This window comes from Arachis duranensis, chromosome 3, assembly GCF_000817695.3.
Source record: "Arachis duranensis cultivar V14167 chromosome 3, aradu.V14167.gnm2.J7QH, whole genome shotgun sequence".
Classification (NCBI taxonomy): Eukaryota; Viridiplantae; Streptophyta; class Magnoliopsida; order Fabales; family Fabaceae; genus Arachis; species Arachis duranensis.
Window position 1 is genome coordinate 14,241,909 of NC_029774.3, and position 19,537 is coordinate 14,261,445.

Here is a 19,537-nt window from a genome sequence, read left to right on the forward strand (position 1 = left end):
TATTATTTAAGAAAATCCTAACATGAATGGAAAGAACATTGAACCTGAGATGAAGAAGAAATATTCCTAATTTCTAAAAATCCTAATCCTAAATCCTATGAGAGAGGAGAGAACCTCTCTCTCTAAAAACTACATCTAAAACCTAAAATTGTGAGTAATGATTGAATGATCTGATTCTGCTCCACTTCCAGCCTCTAATCTGTATTTTCTGGGCCGAGAACTGGGTCAAAAACAGCCCAGAAGCCACTCCCAACGCTTTCTGGTCCGTACAGATCACGGCAAAGTGACGCGGAGGCGTCGTCCACGCGTTTGCGTGGATTGAAGTTCGCAGATGTGATGCGGACGCGTCATCTACGCGTTCGTGTCACTTAACTTCGGAGAAGCTATGACAAATTATATATTGTTGTGAAGCCCCGAATGTTAGCTTTCCAACGCAACTAGAACCGCGTCATTTGGATCTCTGTAGCTCAAGTTATGACCGTTTGAGTGCGAAGAGGTTAGGCTGGACAGCTTAGCAGTTTCTTCAACTTCTTGTATTCCTTCCACTTTTGCATGCTTCTTTTCCATCCTCTGAGCCATTCATGCCCTGTAATACCTAAAATCACTTAACACACATATCAAGGCATCGAATGATAACAAGAGAGGATTTAAATAAAAGAAAATAAAAGGCAAAGAAGCATGTTTTCAATCATAGCACAAAATCAGGAAGGAGAATGTAAAACCATGCAAATCATATGAATAAGTGGGTAAAGGCTTGATAAAAACCACTCAATTGAGCACAAGATAAACCATAAAATAGTGGTTTATCACCATGCCAGCACAGTAAAGCCCCACGACAACCGGCCACATGCATCAAGGTTCTTCAGCAGGGGAAGCCACCTGATATGCACCCGAGAGTCAGATGCATCAGGGAAGAGGATACCTCCGATCAACTGCATGATATATCCTCTCGTATACCTCATCATCCACTCCTCTGTGGCATCCTGCTCTAGCTCTTCACAAACTGTATTGTGGAACCAAGTAAGCTTGACAGTCCACTTAGTCCGTGACTGTCTGTCCTTTGGGCTAGGAACAACACCCAATATCTGCTTACACAATTCCTCAATGGTCCGTCCCTGGTGGTGCTGCTCCCACCTACCGATGCATCCACTGACAGGATCACTATCAATCCGGAGTCCCAACTGATATGCCATGTTCTGCACGATGATGATCATCTCCCCGCACGGTAGATGAAATGTGTGGGACTTAAACCTCCACCTCTCTATCAATGCCGAGGCGAGCGACCAATGCTCAAACTCCACCATGTATGCGACTTACTTAAAACTGGCTCGTCTCAGATATGGCCTAATTTGCTCCGACGGCCGTGTCATCAAGTCCCGTTTGGTGCAAAAGATCCGAGGTGCTTACCAAACGGAAAAAACAAAAAATTTTAACAAACAACGGTACCTTCAATACATATAATAACAAGTTCACTTTTTCTTCACTATAATAAAATAAAAAAAGGGGTTGAAAAATCATACTACACGATCAAGCCTCCCAGCGATGTGCTCAGCCTGATCCAGTCTATACATCTCATGCTCATAATCCAATAACTGTTGCTCCATCGAAAGACAATCTACTAAAATAAAATACATACTGGATTAGTAAAAAGTTAACTAAATGAGAAATGACTTATAAACCTACTAATTTTAAGCTTAACCTACTTAATTGACGTCGTCATATTAATTTATAAGTAACTCAACCTTAAATTTTAGTGATCACCTAATTACCTTCTAACTCACAACACAATGCTATACCAATAACTAAATTATCTAATAATATTACTTTCCTATATTCTTTTACATCATGATCCATAGCCACTATATTAAAAAACGGTAACATAAAATAATATACCTAACATAACAACACTAAAAAGTACCTCTACCTAAGTAACATGTAAACAATAAATCTATTATTCTAACTAACAAACGATCTATACCTAACAATTTTATTTAACATGTAAACAGTAAACCAACTTAACATAAGAACATAGACTGTTATTTACTAACCTGGAACTAAGATTGTCATCCACAACAAACTTCACGAAACTCAAAAAGGTAGAAAAGAAAAAAGTAACAGAGAAATTTTGGAGGATAGAATGGAAGAAGAAAGTGACAAACCAATGGTCCCACGGCATTTATATAGTGTGGCGAACTCTAGGGGGGCGGCGAACTTGTTGTTAATTAAAAAAAATCGTATTTACGAAAATAAAGTTGAAAAATCGTTTTAAAGAAAATAAATAATTTTTTATTTTATAAACGAAAAAATCCTCCTCCTCCTCTTCCTTCTTCTTCTCCTTCTTCTTTGCGTTTCTCTTTCTTTTCTCTTCACGTGTTTCATCTTCATTATCGTTTTTTTATTATTGTTGTTGTTGCTGCATTTTTTTCTCTCCTCCTCTTTCTATCCATTTTGCAATCTTATGTATTTTTTTCTTCTTTGTTTGATTTTTTTCTTCAAAAAAATTATGAGAAAATGAAATAAGAAGATGAAGAAGAAGAAGAAGTGGAAGAAGATGAGGAGGAAGATGAAGCGTTTTGAATTATGTAGAACTTATCAGCACATATACACCGAAAATTCTTAAACAAAACACTCAAATATCTTCGTGTTACACCTAAATTTGCTGCAAATACAGAAAAATATTTTCTCTAATGCTGCATTTTTTTCTTCTTCTTTTTTCCTTATTTCTTTCTTTCTTTTAGTTGAATGAATATAAGTTCATCATCTTTGAAGTAATTTTGCAGTATTATGTGTTTCTTCTTCTTCTTTGTTTGATTTTTTTATTTTTATTCTTGTTAAGAGAGTAAAAAAGAAGAAACTTGAGAAGGTAAAACAAAAAAAAGATGAAAAAGAAAAAAAGATGAAGAAGATGGTGATGATGATGAAAAGAAGAAGAAGAAGTAGCAGAAGATGAGGAGGAGGAAGATGAAGAGTTTTGAATTATGCAGAACTTATTTGTACACATACACCGAAAATTCTTAAACAATACACCCAAATATCTTCGCGTTACACCCAAATATCTTCGTGTTTCACCCAAATTTACTGCAAATACAAAAAAATATTTCCTCTAATGCTACATTTTTTCTTCTTTTTTTCTTATTTCTTTCTTTATTTTAGTTGAATGAATGTAATTTCATCCTCTTTCAAGTAATTTTGTACCATTATTTATTTTTTTCTTCTTTGTTTGATTGTTTTATTTTTATTCTTGTTAAAAGAGTAAAACAAGAAGAAATTAGAGAAGATAAAACAAGAAAAAAAAAGATGAATAAAAAAAAAGATGATGATGATGATGATGATGATGAAGCAGGAGAAGATGAGGAGAGGGGAAAAAGAGTTTTGAATTATGCAGAACTTATCAGTATACATACACCGAAAATTTTTAAACAGTACACTCAAATATCTTTGTGTTAGACCCAAATTTGTTGAAATACAGAAAAATATTTTCTTGAATGCAGAACTTTTACATTATATTCAATTCAAACCACTAACGATGAACAATAATGTTCACAAACAAAAATATTATTCATCTACATAATCATAAACTACTAACGAAAACATTAACTAGAATTGAATCACACCTCAGCCATTTGCTTGAATTTAAAACAATAATCAATTTCATTCTGATTCAATTGACAATATGAATTTAAATTATTCATTATTTTTAACAATGAGATAACTAATGATGGAGGAAAAAAAGAAAGAAAAAAAAATTCCAATAAGAAAGGAGGAAGAAGAGGAAGAGGTAGTAGTGTTGGTGACGATGATAACTAAAGAAAAAGAAAAAAAAGAACATGTAGCAAGAAAAGAAAAACGTGTAGCAACTACGCATAAAAAATGTGCGTCTATGAATATAAATGATTTATATAGACTTATATAAAATAAAATGATTTGTACGTGGAGTATAATATGACAACCGGAGAAAACGGTCTGCAGCGGACACATACACATCGAGATCTCAGTCTCCAGCTTCCCCTCAAACTTCACAAAGAAAGAAAAAAAAGAAGAGACACAAAGAAATGCAAAACTCGGGTTCAACAGCAGCAGCAGCAGCAGCAGCAGCAGCACCAACGCCACCACAATCACAACAACATCAGTGGTCTTCAATCCTCACCTCAAAACCCATTTTCTCCACCCTCTTCTCACTCAGAGACCCTAAACCCACCAACAAGCCCACCCTCCTCCTCTACACTTTCCTAGCCATCTCACTCCTCTCCATCACCTTCATCTTCTCCCTCTGCACTTCCTCATCCTCCACGGGCCCACATACCGGGCCTGACCCTTTCCTCTTCCCGGCCCACCAGGCCCACAACCACCGCATCATCTACGACTCTACCAACGCCAACCCTCCCCCTCCCTCCATCGCTTACCTCATTTCCGGGTCACGCTCCGATTCGGGTCGGATCATCCGACTCCTCCACGCCACCTACCATCCCCTCAACCAGTACCTCCTCCATCTCGACCCTTCCGCTTCCCACGCGGACCGCGAGCGCGTGGCTCTCACTGTCCAGTCGAACCCTATTTTCAAAGCCGCACAGAATGTTCATGTTATGGGGAAACCCGATTTCGCGTACCAGAAAGGATCCTCGCCCGTTTCGCTTGCGCTTCACGCAGCGTCGATACTGATTCGGTTGAACTTGAAGTGGGATTGGTTTGTTAGCCTTAGTGCTGATGCTTATCCGCTTGTTACCCAAGATGGTATGGTATGGTGTCAGATCTTCTTCACATCATGTCATTCCTGCCTAAAGATATGAACTTTGTGAATCATTCAAGCTATATTGGCTGGAAAGAGTAAGCTAATGTTCAGTTTAATGCGTTTATTGTTTTAAAATTGCATTATACTCAATAGTGTAGTGCCTATCGATTCACTCTTTCAAATATTAAATATGTATACAAATAATAAATGTTGGATTAGTTGAGTTTATAATTTAACTCAAAGGACTGGAATTCAAATCTTGGAAATTATATATAATGGAAGGTATTTTAGGAAAAAAAGTTACACATCAACACGTTCAAAATCCTCATATTATATAGTATAGATATAGATACTCAATAGAAGTATAAGGGAAGTCTGGTACGAAGCATCCTGGATTATGGCGAGTCCGGAAAAGGACCATAGCCAAATGGGTTATAATGCAGGCCATCTAACTTGGCTAATTGGCTTCAATCCATGTCTTCGAGATTATATAAAGACAACTCAATTGTTGTTTCAAAGTTCTCCTTCTGTTAATTGAAATTTAGAAGGTAGGTAATTATCATGGTGAATAGTTTCTCGCCATGATCCCAAAACTAGCTTACATTATGAAGTTATTTTATGTTTGCTAGTGTGTGGAAATTGAGTCTTTTTTATTGTTTGTAGTGTTTTGGAGAAGGAATTTCAATTCTCAAGTGTTTGATGCTGAATGAACTATAGTCGTGATACTTATTTTTCATAGCTTTTAATGATGTAGGTCGAGGAGGTTGAGACCCATTATTGTTGATCCAGGCCTGTATCTTGCTGAAGGGACTGAAATGTTTTATGCGACTCAGAAGAGAGATCTCCCTAGTGCTTTCCGCGTTTTTACAGGTATGATTTTGTTGAATGCCTTTGCTCTGAGTCTGCATGTACTTTTAGCTTTTCATGTTATTGGTAATAGAGGCTATAAACTTCAACATCAATAGAAAAAGATATGATTGTGATTGTTGTTAAACAACTGACATAATTTTCACTTAGATCGTGGTTGATGCTGCTATCTTCACAAACTGCAGCATCACAGTTTTTCTGAATGCACCTAAAGCTAAAGCTTATGCTAAAATAGTGATTTCATTTCCAATAAGGTGTATCTGGTGCAATGAAATTATGGAATTTTGCTTTCAGATACAGTAGAGGTGGAATAAAGGATAAATTAAAGTTCTGAAGGAAGCTTTGGAATCACATGGTTTCCATTTATGAACTGAAATAGTGTACGGAGAATGTGAGCTTAGCAAGATGAGCAGTAGAATCTGGTTAGAGATGAAAATTGGAAATGAAAACCATAAGCAAGTCACATACTGAAGTTATCTTGGTGCCCCGTGTACCCTACTATTAACTAGTGTCTGTTTATGTCTTTTTCAGTTTTGATGTACTATCTTTGAAGGGTGATTATCTGTTTTATCTTACATAATCCTGGCATGTTTAGGTCGTCTTCCTTGCCCCAACCATCATAAGTTACTTCTCTTAACTTATTTATATTTATATGAGTAATCTTATCTACTGCAGCATCCTCATCTGTGATATTCTTCTTTTTGGCTGTGATTGCAGTTCACTGCCTAGAATTCTGATCCATACAACATTGCGGGTTGAAACTCTGTTTCAATAAAAAAACTTTATCTTCGGCCAATTATATTAGAGTATAGATTTTAAACTATAAATTAGCTACTACTTAAATACTTGACATGTTAACTGATCCATTTTTGTTGCTCTTGTCCTTATCTAAACTTTACTTCAATTCCTTATCAATTTATGGGCTATTTTTGGGCTGTATCCTCAAGGTTATACTCTCACTTTAGAGGAGCCAAATCCTTTGTTTTTGCCTTCTCTTCCGTGGTTTTCTCTTAATTGCTTAAATTACTTGATATTTTTTGTACCATTTTTTAAAAAAAGAATTATTATCATATGTATAATTTCATCTAGCAATATTCTTTTTTCTTCGGAGATAGTTGTGTTAATTGTACTAACTCCTTTTTGTGTAGGTTCCTCTTTTTCTATCCTGACTCGCAGTTTTCTGGAGTTCTGCATCTTGGGAGCAGACAACCTCCCACGGCTACTGCTGATGTATTTTGCAAACACACCCTGGTCGCTGTCCAACTATTTCCCCTCTGTTCTTTGTAATTCACGTCAGTTCAACAGGACAGTCATAAATCAGAACTTATTATATGCTATGTATGACAACCGTCACATAAGTGATCCTCGACCGCTTAATTCCAGTGATTTTGATGACATGATTCGCAGCGGAGCTGCCTTTGCTCGGAAATTTCAACCAGATGATCCTGTGCTTGATCTAATTGACCAAAAACTTCTGAGACGGAGTCCTGGATCAGTTGTTCCTGGTGGATGGTGCTTAGGTGAGTCTGGAAACAGCACATGCTTAACATGGGGAGATGCTAATATTTTGAGACCTGGCTCAGGTTCTCAACGAATTGAGAAAGCGATAGTCAAATTACTTTCAAATGGCACTTTTCGATCGCATCAGTGTGTTTGAATGGACCGACTCTAGAACCATTTTACTCACTGTAGGTCGGTAACAGAAGAGAAACACAGCTTGAGAGTTGAAAAGTTGGTAAGATCGAAGAACCAGTTGCTTGGTGGTGGTCCTATCTATTGTAAATCTTGTGCCAAAGTCACGTAATGAATATATTTTGGGTCGTCCTTTATACAAGTTAGGTGCGATTGCTGATTCCATTGACTAAAAGTTTCCTTTGCTAACTCGGTCGCATTTTTTGTAATTTAATTTGGTTGTTAATATGCATGTGTTTGGCTTAGAAATGTTCAGATTTGTTAAATCATATGAATTCTAATTTCCTTTTTCCTCGGGACCAAGGTCCCTAGTTTTATCACATGAGATGTAAACTATCATTTCTATTTATAAATATTTAGAGAATGATGATAAATATATCTTAAAAAATGAAATTAATTTTGTATTTATGAAAGATAGCCTTTAATTAACAAAAGAGTTATTCTCCACGTACAAGTATTTTTTTATACAAGTCATTTATATTCACGCATTTTTATATTTTTTTTTCCGTGCCTTCTCTTCTTCTTTTTCCGTGCTGTCTTTTCTTTTTTCTCTTCCTCCGTGTCTCTTTTTCTTTTTTTTTCGTAATTTTTTTTATTATCGTCGTCATTAATATTACCTCTTTTTCCTCCTCCTCTTCTTCCCCCTTTTTTTTTTATTTTTATTGAAATTTGTTCTCTTTTCTTTTTTTTCTTTCTCTTTTATCATCAATTATCTCATTGTTGAAGATAATAAATAATTCAGTTTCGGATTGTCAATTGAACCAGAACAAAATTTATTATTATTTTGAATCCAATCAAGTGGCTAAAGTGTGGTTCAATTTAGAAGAAAAAATATAGTATTAGAGAAAATATTTTTCTGCAGCAAATTTGGGTGTATCACGAAGATATTTGGGTGTATTTTAAGAATTTTTGGGTGAATTTTTATTTTGATAAGTTCTGCATAATTCAAAACTTTTTCACTTTCTCCTTCTCATCTTCTCCTGTTTCTCTTTTTTTAATCATCATCACCATCTTCTTTTGTTCTTATTCATCTTTTCCTTTCTTCTTGTTTTACTCTCTTAACACGAATAAAAATAAAAAAATCAAACAAAGAAAAAAAAAGAACACATAATGCTGTAAAGAGGATGAACTTAAAGAAAAAAAGAAAAAAATGCAGTATTAGAGAAAATATTTTTTTATATTTGCAACAAATTTGGTATAACACGAAGATATTTAGGTATAACACGAAGATATTTTGGTGTATTTTAAAAATTTTTGGGTGTATTTTTATTTTGATAAATTTTGTATAACTCAAAACTCTTTCTCTTCCTCCTCTTCATCTTCTACTGTTTCTTCTTCCTCGTCTTTCTTATTTCATTTTCTTATCATTTTTCTTGGGAGAACAAATCAAACAAAGAAAAAAAATACATAATATTGCAAAATCAATAGAAAAAGAAGGAGGAAAAAATGCAACAACAACAGTAATAAAAAATAACGATAAAGATAAAACATACGAAGAAAAAAGAGGAGAAATATCAAAAAAAAGAAGAAAAAGAAGGAAGAGGAGGAAGAGAAGGAGAAGGAGGAACGTAAAGAAAAAGAAGAAGATTTTTTATAATAGTGAATGAGAACACGTTTTAGAAACGGTTGAATAATGCATGTAAATCTAATTTTTGTTAGACTTGGCCCAATTTATAAGACTTAGTAATTATTCAAAATTACCTAAACTTGTAATTATTCAAAATTCTTAGACTAACTTTTTGAATCTAACCTACCCCACCAAATTCTAACTCTTCACCATCACCGCTACTCTAATTCCGAATCCTTTGCCACCATCATCCAAAATCTTCCTCATCCAACTCTCATCTCTAGCGACTACCACCACCGCCACCATTGCCACCACTACCACCACCGCGGCCTCCTTTCCTTTACCACCAAACTAGTTAAGGTCCACTTCAACATTTATGTTACTGCTGTCGTCGTTGTTTCTGCTCTGGTCAGTGTCGTTAACCGTCGAATCCTTGGCAGCAGTAGAGAACGAACAGACAGTTAGCTCCCCCAACCAACTCAGCTCTTGTGAAAAGAGGTGGCAACAACACCACCACATACGCCACTGTCGTTGTTGTTATTGCTGCTGCTATTAGTTTTTTCAGTCCCTTCCACAACCTCTCCTTCACTAGATCTCGTCCTTGGAAGCATATGGTAATCTGCTAGACCTGTGTCCACACCAAAACCCTTACGATAACCGCAATAGCACTAGCAACCAAAACAACGACAACGATGATGATTTTCACAAAGACAAATAAATCAAACGAGTAAGAAACAAAAATGGTCGACAAGAAGATCTCGCGAGATGAAGTACAATATTATCAAAGCCAACCCTAAGAGCCAAAACTCTAATAATTGTCGCATCTTGATATGAATGCAAAGCGACGAAGCAAATCAAAAAATGAAATTGGAAGATTTAGAGTGTGGAAATGGAATGAAAGGAAGATGAAGGAACGTAATTGAAATTTGGTAGAAGCAGAGGAGAAGAGTGGGATATGTGATTTGAAGGAGGGTGAAAAGGAGGCGGTGACAGTAGCGATAGCTGGGGATGAGATTTGGATGAGAAAGGATTTGAATGGTGGTTGGGGTGGGGGTGGTAGTGGTGGTGAAGAATTGAGAATTAAGGTAGCATAAGTTAGGTCACTAACATGGTTCTGAGAATGAGATTGAAACAACTGATTCGAACCAATTAATTAGGAATTGTCACCAAACGGGTCTGGTTCAAGATAAAACTCGCTTGGGAAAGAAAGAGCTGGTCAAAAAAGGAAAAAAATTGTCAAATCCGTTAACCAATCCAACTTCTGCTACTTTTTAGTAGTTAAACGATTTAAATAATAAATCACAAAAAAATATTTTTAAATTTTAAATTATTTATACATAAATATATTATTTTATTATATTCGAATCAATTCTAGTTAAACCTTGATTAAATCATTGAATCTCTATTTTTATTAGCTTGATTTTCAGAATTTTGGTCAGGAGTATTAATTTAATAAATTTAGATAATTCTAGACTTGAGTAATTTTATTGATTGAAGCATATTTTTTATAGGTACAAATTCTTTTATTTTTTTAGATAGATTTATAAATGATAGTTTACTCTTATTGTTTAGGATTGCAGAAATGATTATTGAAAATAATATTTTTGAGAATTACAATCATACTAGTACTGGTGTGAGTACCTTTTAGGTATGTGGCTGAAAAATGCCTCATATTTCATTAACTAAAAAAAGTTTTTTATTAGATAATTTTTATAATTTAAAAAACTTTAAAATAAATATTAAATTATTGATTAGATGTTGGTTCTATACAATGAATCGTGAATACCTTTGTGCAAGGAATCTAATAATAAATAAATAAATAAATTTTTGATTTTTTGTTTTACGGATATTTTTGTCATTACAATTTAAAAATATTTTTAAATTCTTAACTTCTTTAAAGTTGGACACATGAGTGACTCTATTCATATAACATATGAATCCGTCAGACCTAACACAAAACATCTAATATGGCTCTTGTTGATAACATATGAATCCGTCAAACCTAACACAAAATATCTGATATGGTTCTCGTTGTGTTGACTTAGTCGTTACTGATGCATACGTGGAGGGAATGCCTATGGATGCATTCATAGCATTGGTAAAATACTAAATCTATATTCACAAAATGAGAATAAAAAAAATACCTCAAGATTCTCATTATGCACTCCATTATCCTAACCATAAGAGCCAATAGTATTGCCAGCTGTGTATAATTTACTAGATGGATCAGCTATGCTACTTTGCACATTGGAGCATAAGAGAGAAACCAATGCGACTAGACCAATCGCAAGCTGTCGAGAAGAACCAAATAACTCATACACTAATAGAGGAACGAATTCAGAATCTTCCTTGCAAAGATAAAATAACATTAATAATAAAATATTACATAGATCTTCACGATATAAGCAACAAGAACATGACACACAAATAATGCAAGCTACAAAAGTGATGAAAGAAAAAATAAAGCATTTTTTAAGATCAATATGGTATGAACAACACTTGATTCGTAAGAAGCCAGCTGTGTATAATTTACTAGATGGATCAGCTATGCTACTTTGCACATTGGAGTATAAGAGAGAAACCAATGCGACTAGACCAATCGCAAGCTGTCGAGAAGAACCAAATAACCCATACACTAATAGGGGAACGAATCCAGAGTCTTCCTTGCAAAGATAAAATAACATTAATAACAAAATATTACATAGATCTTCACGATATAAGCAACAAGAACATGACACACAAATAATACAAGCTACAAAAGTGATGAAAGAAAAAATAAAGCATTTTTTAAGATCAGTATGGTATGAACAATACTTGATTCATAAGAAGCCAGCTGTGTATAATTTACTGGATGGATCAGCTATGCTACTTTGCACATTGGAGCATAAGAGAGAAACCAATGCGACTAGACCAATCGCAAGCTGTCGAGAAGAACCAAATAACCCATACACTAATAGGGGAATGAATCCAGAATCTTCCTTGCAAAGATAAAATAACATTAATAACAAAATATTACATAGATCTTCACGATATAAGCAACAAGAACATGACACACAAATAATGCAAGCTACAAAAGTGATGAAAGAAAAAATAAAACATTTTTTAAGATCAGTATGATATGAACAACACTTGATTCGTAAGAATCAAACTCTGAGAGATACTTGGAAGACACGGTATATATTTATTTTGTGCACAGATGGTTTGATATAAAAAAAAAAGAAAACTATTTTTGAATCTAAATCAAATGATATCAAAAAATTGAGTTCTGTTGGTTTTGTCTAAGTTAAAAAGCTCATTCATAATTTTGTATCAATTTCCAGTAAAGAAAATATTGCGATTGGCCTCTATCACCTTTTCCCAAGTGGTGTGCATTGTTGATAGGTGACAACAACCATAAGAAGTTTGAAGTGAGTCGCAAAACTACCAAGATGGACTTATTTGTCCCGTTTTGAAAAGGTTCTCTCCACGTGTACATCCTTAACGGTCAGGTCAGCATAACAGGAGCCACATCAAATTTTTTTGTTGGGTCTGACAGAATCATATGAACAGAGGGATTCATATGTCCAACTTCTAAAGAGATCAAAAATTTAAAAGTATTTTTAAATCGCCAGGACGAAAATATTTACGGAACAAAAAGTCAAGGACCTCTTTATCCTTTTCTAAAGATATTAGAACAAAATTATGTCACTATTACACTTCACATGAGGCTCCAACCAGGCTCTTTCTTCATCCCAGTCCAATTCAACGAACTCCTAATCTTGGCCACTTCTTCCCACTGTCCTACATCTGCGCAAATATTAGAGAGAGAAACATAAGCTCCAGCATCACTTGATATGAACTCCATAACCTTTTTGGCTGCTACCTTTCCAAGTTTGAAATCACCATGGACTTTGCAAGCAGCAAGCAGAGTTTCCCATATTAAAGCATCAGCCTCAATAGGCATCTCATTTATGAAACTTTCAGCCTCTCGGACTCTGCCGGATCGGCCTAGCACATCGACAATACAAGCGTAATGTCGATGACCAGGTGTAATGCCGTAGTCTTTGAGCATTGAATTAAGATAGAAGAAGGCTTCCTCAACGAGCCCACTATGGCTACAAGCTGATAAAATCCCAACAAATGTTACTGCATCAGGTTTTACTCCATCTTTTCTCATTAGTTCATAAGCTTCTAAGGCCTCTACGCCTTTACCATGATAAGCATAGCTCACAATCATGGATGTCCAACCTATTACATCTGGCTTCTCAGCATCATCAAACGCTTTTCGGCAATCTAAAATACTTCCACATTTTGAATACATTGTCATTAGCGAACTTCCAATATAAACATCTGCTTGTAAGCCTAACTTTCGGACGTAGGCATGCAATTGAGTTCCGATTTCTGATTGATACGAAATTGCAGCAGCTCCGAGAATGGATGAAATTACGGCAGAGTCCACTGATACATCAGCGAAGAGCATCTCACGGAATAACAAAAATGCCTTTTCAATTAGGCCCCTTTGGGCATATCCTGCGACCATCGAAGAGCATGCAAACGCATCCTTTTCGGGTAGCATATCAAACACTGTCCTTGCCAAATTCAAGCTTCCACACTTCGAATACATATTTACCAATGCTCCACAAAAGGCTAAGTTTTTTCCTATTCCTAAACGAAAAGCATAACCATGAATTTCTTTACCCATCTGCAAGGACTGAAGAATGGAACAAGCAGATAGAGTTGGTATTAAGACCATATGATCGGGGAGAATTTTTTGATATATCATATCTCTAAACAGCTGAAGAGCTTGCTCTGCATATCCATGCTCTGCCAAACCAGCAATCATGGAGGTCCACGAGACATTGTCTTTAATTGGAACTTGCAGAAAAACTTTATAAGACTCCTCCAAATTGCCACACTTTGAGTATATTGTGAAAAGGGAACAGCCGACCGAAGCTTCAGTCACGAACCCAGACCTTAAAGTGTAACTATGCATCTGTGTCACTAAAGTCAAGCAGCTAATAATACTTAACACACTACTAATACAATACTCATTAGGTTTCACTCCTTCTCTTAACATTACCCGGAATAACTCAACCACCCTCCTAGACTTTTGGTTCTGCGCAAAAGACGACAGGATGGCTGCCCATGTGCCCTGATCCTTCTTATTTTCCATCTCATTGAAGGCTAATTCTGATAGTTCAACTTCTCCCATTTTTGCATACATGTTGATCAAAGCAGCCCCAACATTAAGGTACAAATAGAACCCTAATTTTAATATCAGGGAATGAATTTGGACTGCCAGATCAATCATTCCAGGTTTTGCACACGCAGAAAGCACACTCGTAAGGGTATAGCTATTTATCTCCTGCCCTATTTGCCTCATATCTTTGAAAAGCTTTAATGCAGAAAAAATATCATTATCTTGCACAAACCCAGAAATTATTGCCGTCCAAGAAACCACATTATGGACTGACATATGTGAGAATTCTCTAAAAGCTTCATCCATACACCCAAATTTGGCATAAAAATCAACAATAGCAGTCTTGACAAAGATATCAGTTGCACAACATTTGACAACACAACCATGAACAACTTTACCCATCTGCATATCTTTAAGGATACAACATGCCGTTAAGACGCTTGGAAATGTATAACTATTTGGCATTAGATATGCTCGCAACATTTGGCAAAACAAATTCAAAGCAACGCAGCTTTCTCCAGTTTTAACTGCCCCAGAAATAATAGTATTCCAACATTCCACATTAGTGCATGAAAGATAATTAAAAAACCTAAGAGCCTCCTTAAAGCCATGGAATTTGGAAAGCGTTTGTAACATTTGAGTCTGAACAAAACCACTGGAAAGGAACCCATTTTTCAAAACAAGTGAAAAAACTTGCTCACCAAATAAAGGACCTTGCAGAGCAACACAAGCCGAAAGAACACTGCAATAGCTAAACTCATTAGGATCGGCACCAACCGAATGCATCCTACTAAACATCTCCCACGAATTCTCAAACATTGAATTATGCCTATAACCAGATATCATGATGTTCCACGAAACATCATTTGGAATAGGAATTGAATCAAACAGCTTGCGGGCAACAACCATGTCAGCAGATTTGCAGTGAAAATCAAGCAAAGAATTCACAGCGAAGATATCAGACTGCAAATCACAAGTTTTAATCAAATGGGCATGCATGAATTTTGAGTTCCAAGCAGTGTGCTGACCTGAAATCTTGTAAGCAGGTAGGGACTCAAAAGGACTTGAAAAATTATAATTGTCTTCGTGTTTAACATAACGAACAAATGGGCTTTCAACGAAACCGAGCGAAGTGGTGAATTGGCAAGCAAGTCGTGAGCTTGTTTTGTGGAAGCTTTGAGTAAGTAGAGAATTCATAAGAATCATACGAGGGGCAGATAATGTTACCACCATTACCACTCTCATCTAGAAAATTGAGTGTACTGAATGCATTATTTGATTTGCATTGAAAATTCGTTCTAATGTGCAGACGAGGAGGAATTGCAACAAAGCAAAACAGAAAGACTTGCATATTGTTCTGGTTTTCCAAAAGTTGCAAAGCTTTAGATCAATTTCTTTTTTGAAAAAATATTTTTTTAAAATCAGGTACTTTTAAATATTAAACATGTTTTTCGACAATCTACAATACTTAATTTTTTTTAAATTTAATAAGAATACAATAATAAATATGTACTTAATTTGTTTTTTACAATTTAATATTTAATAAAGTATTTTTATTTAAATATTTAAGTGCTCTAGGTCAAAACTAAAGTTTTAGGGTTTGTTTGGTTTTTGTGTTGGGAAAAAGAAAAGCACGATTGAGTCAAAATATATTTTGAACATTTTATTTTTATGTTTGACAACCTTTTTTTATCCTTTGAAAGTAAAAGTGATTTCACCTCAGTAAGCTAAAAATTGGCACCGGATTCGATAGTCCCATAACCAGGGGCGAAGCTACATACATTGCCCCCCTTAATTTTAATTTTTTACATGTAAATTATATATAAATTTCAGTTTAGCCTCCCTTAAAATTTTATTTTAGTCTTTTTTTAGTGTGTAAATATTTTTGCCCCCCCTCTAATATTTCTTCTAGTTTCGCCCCTGCCCATAACAAAACATGTTTTTTAAGTTTTTTAATAACTGCTAAATAATCTTTTTAATTTAATTACAAATTAACCCCATATATTTTATTTAATTATAAAAATTATTTTTATTTTATAAATTATTATTTTATCATTTATCTATTATGTTTATTAACAATAAAAAACAAAAACAATAACGAATTAGATTTTCGATCGCTCGTAATAACTTTTTAGCAATCCTGATCGATTAAAAGTTTATCTTTGATCTGTTACATCCCTCGAGCGTTGTGAAATCGTGTCTCATAGAGAATCAATCGATTGAATTAACAAAACAATCGATGGAATTTCAGGTTTCCCATAACTCAATCGATTGGATTGGACTTCAGGTTATCACAAAACAATTGATTGAAAGTTGCAAGGCATGATGGTTTTCGCAAAAATCAATCGATTGGTCATATTACCCAATCGATTGAACGATGACTAGAATGTGGGTTTTTTATAATTCAATTGATTGTTTATATTACCCAATCGATTGAAAGCTTCAAATCAACTTGAGGTCTCACAATTCAATTGATTGGTTGTGTTACCCAATCGATTGAAGTTTGTACGTGACTAATGGTATATTCCAATTTAATCGGTTGGTATGAGATTCAATCGATTGGGATGTGATGTAAATAAGTTTTTTTTCTGAATTCAATCGATTGGTAATGTAATCCGATCGATTGAATTTTGAAATGCGCTCTATATTAAACCTGGTAACCATGCGTATTCAGACTCTCCCCGTTTTAAAACATAACAACACCATTTCTGCACCTTTCTTCTCTCTCTAAATCCAGAAAGCTTATCTCTTCTTCTTATCCAATCTCACCAACATCCACTCCAAACTGCATACATATTATTAATCCTCATCCAAATTCTTACAAAACCCACCGAACCAATATCCCCAAAATGACTAGAACTAAGAACGCCAAAAGAGCTAAGGTTGAGGGTGAAAGTTCTGCATCTGCCAGACTAGTTGCTTCATCCCATTACATGGCAAGGTGGCTGCTGTCTTCGAGGGCATTGAACAACTATGTGGAGAAGTTCGAGTAAAGGGCGATTGTTCCTCCTAGGTACATAACAGCTGAGTTCATTCATGATAGACATTATAATTTGGTCTGGAATGCTTTGTAAACACAACACTTGACTAATTTTGTACAAACTAAAGATGATTATTATCCACACTTGGTTAGGGCTGTTTATAGTATTTATATTATGTTGTTCCTGAAACTGATGAAGAGGGTGAGGAAGTAATGTCGCTGATTGAGTTTGATTTAGGGTCACGAAATTATAGTTACTTTGGAAAAATTAGCTGAACAATAGAATTTAGTTTATCATGGGGCAAAATTTACTGGAGGTATTGCGGCAGATGAGGATTGGAGTGAATATAATAGATTGGATTGGTTTGCAGAGTCTACAGTATGAGAATCCACATATGGATGCTAGAAGTAATATAAGTTGCAGTGGTTTGGATAATGAGCAGCATATATTGATGTATTTGTTTTCATACATGTTGATTCCAGGAAAACATAATCATGGAATCTTGTTTAATGAAGATATTCTAGTGTTTTGGGCTATGGTGACTGGAAAGGAGATAAACTGGCCTTATTTTATGGTTCATCATATGCTTGAAATGAAGAAAGGAAAATCAAATATTGGTTTATGATATGCTTGCCAATGGACCAAGATTTTCATCTGGCTTGGAATTGACTTGAGTGAAGAGAAAAGTATCGTCATGAGTAATGTAGCCAAGATTGATGACAACATTTTAAGACAGATGGGAAGAGATCCGAATGCCCAAGAACCTCAGATCCAAGGACAACCACAAGACCCTGAAGTGCAAGTACAATCCTAGGAAACCCCACCACCACCGCCTCCTTCGCCAACAATGCGAGATTTGATGCATGAATTGCGAAGCATAAGATTATATATGGAGGGACAATTTGCTGATATGAGGCAGCGTCAACACAGGCAAAATGAAGCTATCAATCATCAAGGAGAAGCAATTGATCTTCTATACACTAATCTAGGCATTACAAACCCAAGGGGCATCATCCCAAGGCCTGGATCATGAAGAAAATGTGTCGAAGAATGAAGAAAATTTGTTTCAAGGTCTTAAATTGTTTCAGTTGTTCTTGAAATCAATTGATATCCATTCAATCGATTGAATTAGGAAACCAATCGATTGAAGAATGCTTGCAATAAGGAGTTTGTATGCATTCAATCAATTGTTTTATTAGTGAAATCGATTAAAGTATCCTTAATTACTGATTCAATCGATTGTTTTGTTAGTGCAATCGATTGAATTATCCTCAATTACTGATTTAATCGATTGTTTTGTTAATGAAATCAATTGAAGTATCCTCAATTATTATTTCAATCGATTGGTAAGTGCTTGAACACGTATAGTACTATTCAACTAGTTTGTTCCTGTTTTTATTTGATTATTGTGATCCGTCTAATCTTGTTATTATTGTTATTATTATTATTATTATTATTATTATTATTATTATTTGAGTATATATCTACTTAAAAATAATTATAGATAAGATATAATCATATGAATTAATAAAATTTACTTTGTTAAATTGTAAAATAAAAATCAAGATAAAATTCAATTTGTATTTGATTTTGACCAAAAGATAAGATAACATAAAAATTTTTAGAATTGTTCACTTAGTTTAAAAATTTAAAAAAAGATAGAATTCAAATTTGATTATCTTTATTGGGTTTATATATATGTGCTCACTTCGACTAATTTTTTATACTTTAACAAATTATTTTAAGTATTTGCCTTTCAACCAAATTTACTCATACAATATTCTTCAATTGATAATAATCATGGATATTCCTCCTAACGAAGATTTAGTCTCAATGATGCATGTAATACACAGAATATGTCACTGGCTACAGACTGTGATCTTATCATGCTTGATTTCAGTAATCAAATTAGAACTACAATTCCTAGTGCTATGGTAAGACGTAATGGGTTTTTAATTTTTAGTAGAATATATTATGAGTAATTCAATCTTTTATGTTTTCTTTCTACAGTGACGATGTTATTCAAAACAAGGATCTAAATAAAAGTGAAGAATTGTCTAGTAAAGTGGAAGAGGTTCTCCTTAACATGCAAGTAATTTAATTTGGCAAATAGTAATACAATTTATATTATGTAATACATTTTATATATTATAAACATTTTTTCGCCATTAGTTGTGAATAGAGAAATATTTGTCTTATTCCATTGACAATCTCATCAGAACAACCATCACTCTTTTTGTATTTTTACATTTATATGAAATTATTTTACCTAAAATGTTTGCAGTCAATGAGAGTTGTAAACATGGCCCGGGACAAAAAAATTGATAAATCCTTGAATCTGTAAGCCTGATAAACCCCATTTGTAGGGTTTATCTTGTGCTTCATTTAAGGGATTTTATCACCTTTTACCCACATTTATTCAATGAAATAGCATGGTTTTGTATATTCTCCTTTAATTGTGCTTAAGAGCAATGTTCTGAAAATCGGTTCGAACCGGCCAGTCGGACCGGTCGAACCGGGAA

At 34.7% G+C, this 19,537-nt stretch overlaps 2 protein-coding genes and 1 pseudogene across 2 annotated transcripts; 1 reads left to right on the forward strand and 2 right to left on the reverse strand.

Moving 5' to 3' along the window:
* Positions 1 to 806: 806 nt before the first annotated feature.
* LOC107477776 (protein MAIN-LIKE 1-like) lies at positions 807 to 1,304 on the reverse strand. Its single transcript, XM_016097847.1, has one exon. It carries the CDS (start codon positions 1,302 to 1,304, stop codon positions 807 to 809), a length of 498 nt encoding a protein of 165 aa, XP_015953333.1.
* Positions 1,305 to 3,946: 2,642 nt separating this feature from the next.
* Positions 3,947 to 7,689, forward strand: LOC107477750 (beta-glucuronosyltransferase GlcAT14B-like; annotated as a pseudogene).
* A 4,405-nt stretch (positions 7,690 to 12,094) lies between these two features.
* LOC107477777 (pentatricopeptide repeat-containing protein At1g74600, chloroplastic) lies at positions 12,095 to 15,369 on the reverse strand. The gene has a single exon (XM_016097848.3). The coding sequence runs from the start codon at positions 15,277 to 15,279 to the stop codon at positions 12,553 to 12,555; it is 2,727 nt and encodes a 908-aa protein (XP_015953334.2). The 5' UTR covers positions 15,280 to 15,369; the 3' UTR covers positions 12,095 to 12,552.
* Positions 15,370 to 19,537: the final 4,168 nt, after the last annotated feature.